The 4,220-nt window shown below is 36.5% G+C and overlaps 1 protein-coding gene across 1 annotated transcript in view; it reads left to right on the top strand.

Annotated features, from left to right (window-relative positions):
• Positions 1–591: 591 nt before the first annotated feature.
• xpr1b (xenotropic and polytropic retrovirus receptor 1b) overlaps positions 592–4,220 on the top strand; it is a 36,974-nt gene continuing 33,345 nt past the window's right edge. Inside the window, exon 1 of the mRNA XM_067362263.1 lies at positions 592–1,098. Within this exon, the coding sequence (XP_067218364.1) occupies positions 1,030–1,098 (69 nt within the window). The 5' untranslated portion in view covers positions 592–1,029. The remainder of the gene's footprint in view (positions 1,099–4,220) is intronic.

Here is a 4,220-nt window from a genome sequence, read left to right as displayed (position 1 = left end):
TCTTAGGCTATATGTTCTGAAAATTAAATAGGAGTCATGTTTTGTAATTATTTTAAAATGCTATTTTGTGCTTCTTTTTTTCAGTGCTCTCTTTTCTTTGCAATTTCTGTTTATTTGCTGTTGTTGTCATTGTTTATTAAATATACATTTGCTGACTTATTGGGTAGGAATGATTCTTCAATTGGGAAAAAGAACTATTTTATTTCCTTATGAAATATTTGTTTCTTTCTGTTGATATTTTTGAGCTTATTGTGGGGGCGGGGCTTTTAGATCTGATCCTTTTACCAATATTTAATTGTTTTGGCAACATAAAGTGAATCAATGAATGAATAAATGAATATATACATACATAAAAAGATAAATTTAACGGGAAAAAAAACTGATCTTTTAGACTAATAGGTGGGTGGACAGCACAGCAATATAACAGGGCAGTTCTGCTTTGTAGACTGAGCCTTGGACTCGGTTGAGAAACATGTCACTCAGCCTAGATACTGTAATGGACTATCAAAGATAAACAAGCTGGTTCACGTGACACGAATTCAGATGCACGTTTATCCGATGAGAAAGGTTTTACCTATTGACCTTTAGTTAAGAATAACCTGCCCTTGATTTCGCATTTCTATAATTCACAGTAATTATTTTAAGAGGCATGAGTGGTCATACCGCAAACTGGAAAACATCCTCTGTGGTGACGTGCCGTGACGTCATTCTCCGACAATGATGGCGGCCGCTGGAGCTTCAGTCTCAGATATCAGGCAGAGAAGACCTCTGTCTGGAGCTCCTGAAGCCCATTAAACCACTGCTACCAGCGTCCCGCAGTATCTGAAAAAAACACCTGAAGGGATAATGAGGAACATTGGGGTCGGCTGTTTGAAAATATCGCAATATTTCCCCTGAATATGTGTCTCGCGGAGCAGCGAAAAACAGCCTTTAATCTGAGGGTGATTTTCTGCTCGCGATGATTCACTGGTAATTTTCCAGCAGCGCGAGACTCTCCTCAGACAAAAACACCCCGAAAAATTCATAAAAATGAAATTTACCGAGCACCTATCTGCCCACATCACCCCGGAGTGGAGGAAACAATACATTCAATATGAGGTAAGAGCCAAAGAAAAGCAACGCTGAGCTATTTTGCCTCAGACAGTTCCTTCAGCTCAGTGAACCTGTCGAAAATAAGTCACCTGTTATTATAATGTAATGTTTAAACGAAAGACAGGTTTACATCTGGATTTGTGTGATTAATAACTAATATCTGTTCAGGGTTAGTCTGTAACTGAAAGCTAACATCTGGTAGCTTTAAAGCTAATGTGAGTCTGTATGAACAGCATGGATGCAGGTGAATGTGTCCAGATGTTTCGCACTGCTCATGAATCATGATCAGCTTTCATAATTTTAACAATGCTGAACCAATAGGTAAACTAAACAATTGTTTCAATTCATCACAATATACGTAACTCAAAATAATAGGCTACCTGCTAATCACTCAATTACAGGATGTAGGGTTGTTAAACGAAAATCTCTGTAAACAGTCATATTACATTAGGAATATTGGGAAAACTTAATATTTGAGAATGAACACGGTGAACAAGTTAATCAAGTTTTTAACAATGACCAAAATCTAGCATTGTGTTGGATGAATTGTACTGAACCTCTTTTTTTCCATCTCTACTTAGCAAATGCATAGAACATTTAAGAATGGCAGTGTGCATACATGTTAAAATTGTATTTTTCTTTCTTTCTTTTTTTTTTTTGGGATTGCCCTGCAGTCTTTATCTGTTTTGTTTTTCAGGTCTGTAACTACCTGCAGGAGTCATTTTCTCAAAACAAACATATATGATGGTGATACAGAGCTTCAAAGAGCAATGCTTAGCAGACTACATAATTTCATTATTTCACATGAGAGCATACAAGGCAGTTTTTTTTGTCTTTGACAGTGGACTGGGTTAGAGTTGACAGGGCTTAAGTGTACTGCAGCTCCTTCAGGGTTTAATGGCCTACACATAATGAGATTATTGCCTTCCTCTTGGACATTTGCTAATTAATTAGTCATCATCCCTTTTTGAGACTAGTACACAGCGGATCGTGTTCGTTAGGGTGTGTTTTGGGGGTGTACATGCTTGAATCAAATATAAACGATGGCGGAAAACCAACTGGTGAAGGATTTACTTTCTACGTCACACACACAAAAAAAGACTTTATAATGCTCCCTCACCTGCCTTTATTTTGATCTTGAGGGTTCTCCATTGTGGCTGGATGCTATGAATGTGTTGATTTGTTATGTTCTGTGACCTTTCTTTTGTGTCACACAGTCTTGACAAAGCTGATGTCAGCTTATGTAGAGATATGAGTGTTTTCTGCTGATTTTCGTGTTTTATGTGGGCTATCACATGTTTCCTGACGCTCAGAAAGAGAAGTGAGAAAAAAGTTGTATTCCAAATGACGCTCTGTGCACTTACACTATGCACTTTGTACTCAACCATTTAGTTTATTAATTTAAAAAGGTAATTTTATCATTCAATGTTGGAGTCTGATAGCCCCTCCACTACATAAAGAAAACTGTGACTGTGAGTGGATGAATTGTGCACAAGTATGCAAATTAGGACACCCCTAAAGAGTTTTGCTGTTTCAAAAATCCTGCTGAGGCAAGGCTGCCTCTGAGTTTAAGACCTTTTTCTCAGTCATGTGAATGTGGTGTATGCTGCTGTGTAGAACTGTGCAGGCCTGCTGGTAGAACAAGTAAACATCTCTGATGCCGCTGTCAAGGCCACGTTCCCTCTGAACTTATGTTTTCTTACAGGGTTCTGTTTTTGCAGCAGACTTCTGCCCTGTACGGTATGCTGCATAACTGCATTTGCATATAATTTGGACCACTTTTTAAAATTTAAAAAAAAAAAAAAAAAAAAAAAAAAAATATATATATATATATATATATATATATATATATATATATATATATATATATATATATATATATATATATATATATATATATATATTATTATTTTTGCAATATTTGAGCAGTTCTGTAATTGCTCTAGCTCCACTCTGGGTTTTTTTATTTTGTTCTCCACTTAGTCGTGACAGAAAAGGTGTCCCAATTTCTGTGCTTATGCACTGTTCTGTGCCATTTTTTTTTTTTTTTTTTTTTTTATAAATAGTAGGGCTATCCCCTTATAGTCAACCAAACATTAGTTAATGAGAAGAGGCTTGTGCAACCTAATTTTAATTGGTTGGTCGTAAAAAAAAAAAAAAAACTCCACAGGAATTAGTGAAGTCATGCAGTCCACGACAGACAGATCCATGTGGTAATTAACATGGTCCATGTGGTAATTATGTGGGACAGAAAATCCAAACTGGGGATAATTTCGAGAGGGTTAAGGATAACCCCAAAAAAGTGATCTGCAAACTCTGCAGGCAAATGTTCACCTATATATCGACCTTAAATTTGGCCTATCATTTGGAACATGTAAGTAGTAGCCTAACGTTAGTCACTTTACATGGCCGCTCACTCTAACGTTAAAGGGTTAGTTCACCCAGAAATGAAAATTCTGTCATTAATTACTCATCATCATGTCATTCCACACTTCATAAGACCTTCGTTCATCTTTGAAACACAAATTAAGATATTTTTCATAAAATCTGATGGCTCAGTGAGGCCTGCATTGCCAGCAAGACAATTAACACTTTCAATGCCCAGAAAGCTACTAAAGACATATTTAAAGCAGTTCATGTGACTACAGTGGTTTAAACTTAATGTTATGAAGCAACGAGAATACTTTTTGTGTTCCAAAAAAAAAACATAATAACGACTTTATTCAACAATATCTAGTAATGGGCGAGTTCTAAACACTGCTTCATGAAGCTTCAAAGCTTTATTAATCTTATCGAATCAGTGGTTCAGAGCGTGTATCAAAACACTGTAGTCACATGAACTGTTTTGAATATGTCTTCAGTAGCTTTCTGGGCATTGAAAGTGTTAATTGTCTTGCTGCCAATGTAGTAATTAATGACAGAATTGTCATTTTTAGGTGAACAAACCCTTTAACCCAGATAAGTGTGCACTATTATTGACTATTATTGCCTAGCCAAGTGTTGTTCGTGCGGAGCTAAATTATTACCCTGCTATCTTAGCCCACCAGTATATATTTAAGTAATTAATATCAGTGTTATCCACAGGATTTTGTGAGACTGTGGTGGGTGGACATCTGCCCCTCTAGGGG

This window comes from Chanodichthys erythropterus, chromosome 16 (genome assembly GCF_024489055.1).
Source record: "Chanodichthys erythropterus isolate Z2021 chromosome 16, ASM2448905v1, whole genome shotgun sequence".
Lineage (NCBI taxonomy): Eukaryota > Metazoa > Chordata > Actinopteri > Cypriniformes > Xenocyprididae > Chanodichthys > Chanodichthys erythropterus.
Note: the sequence above shows the minus strand (reverse complement) of the source record. Positions and strands in the feature narration are given on the sequence as shown.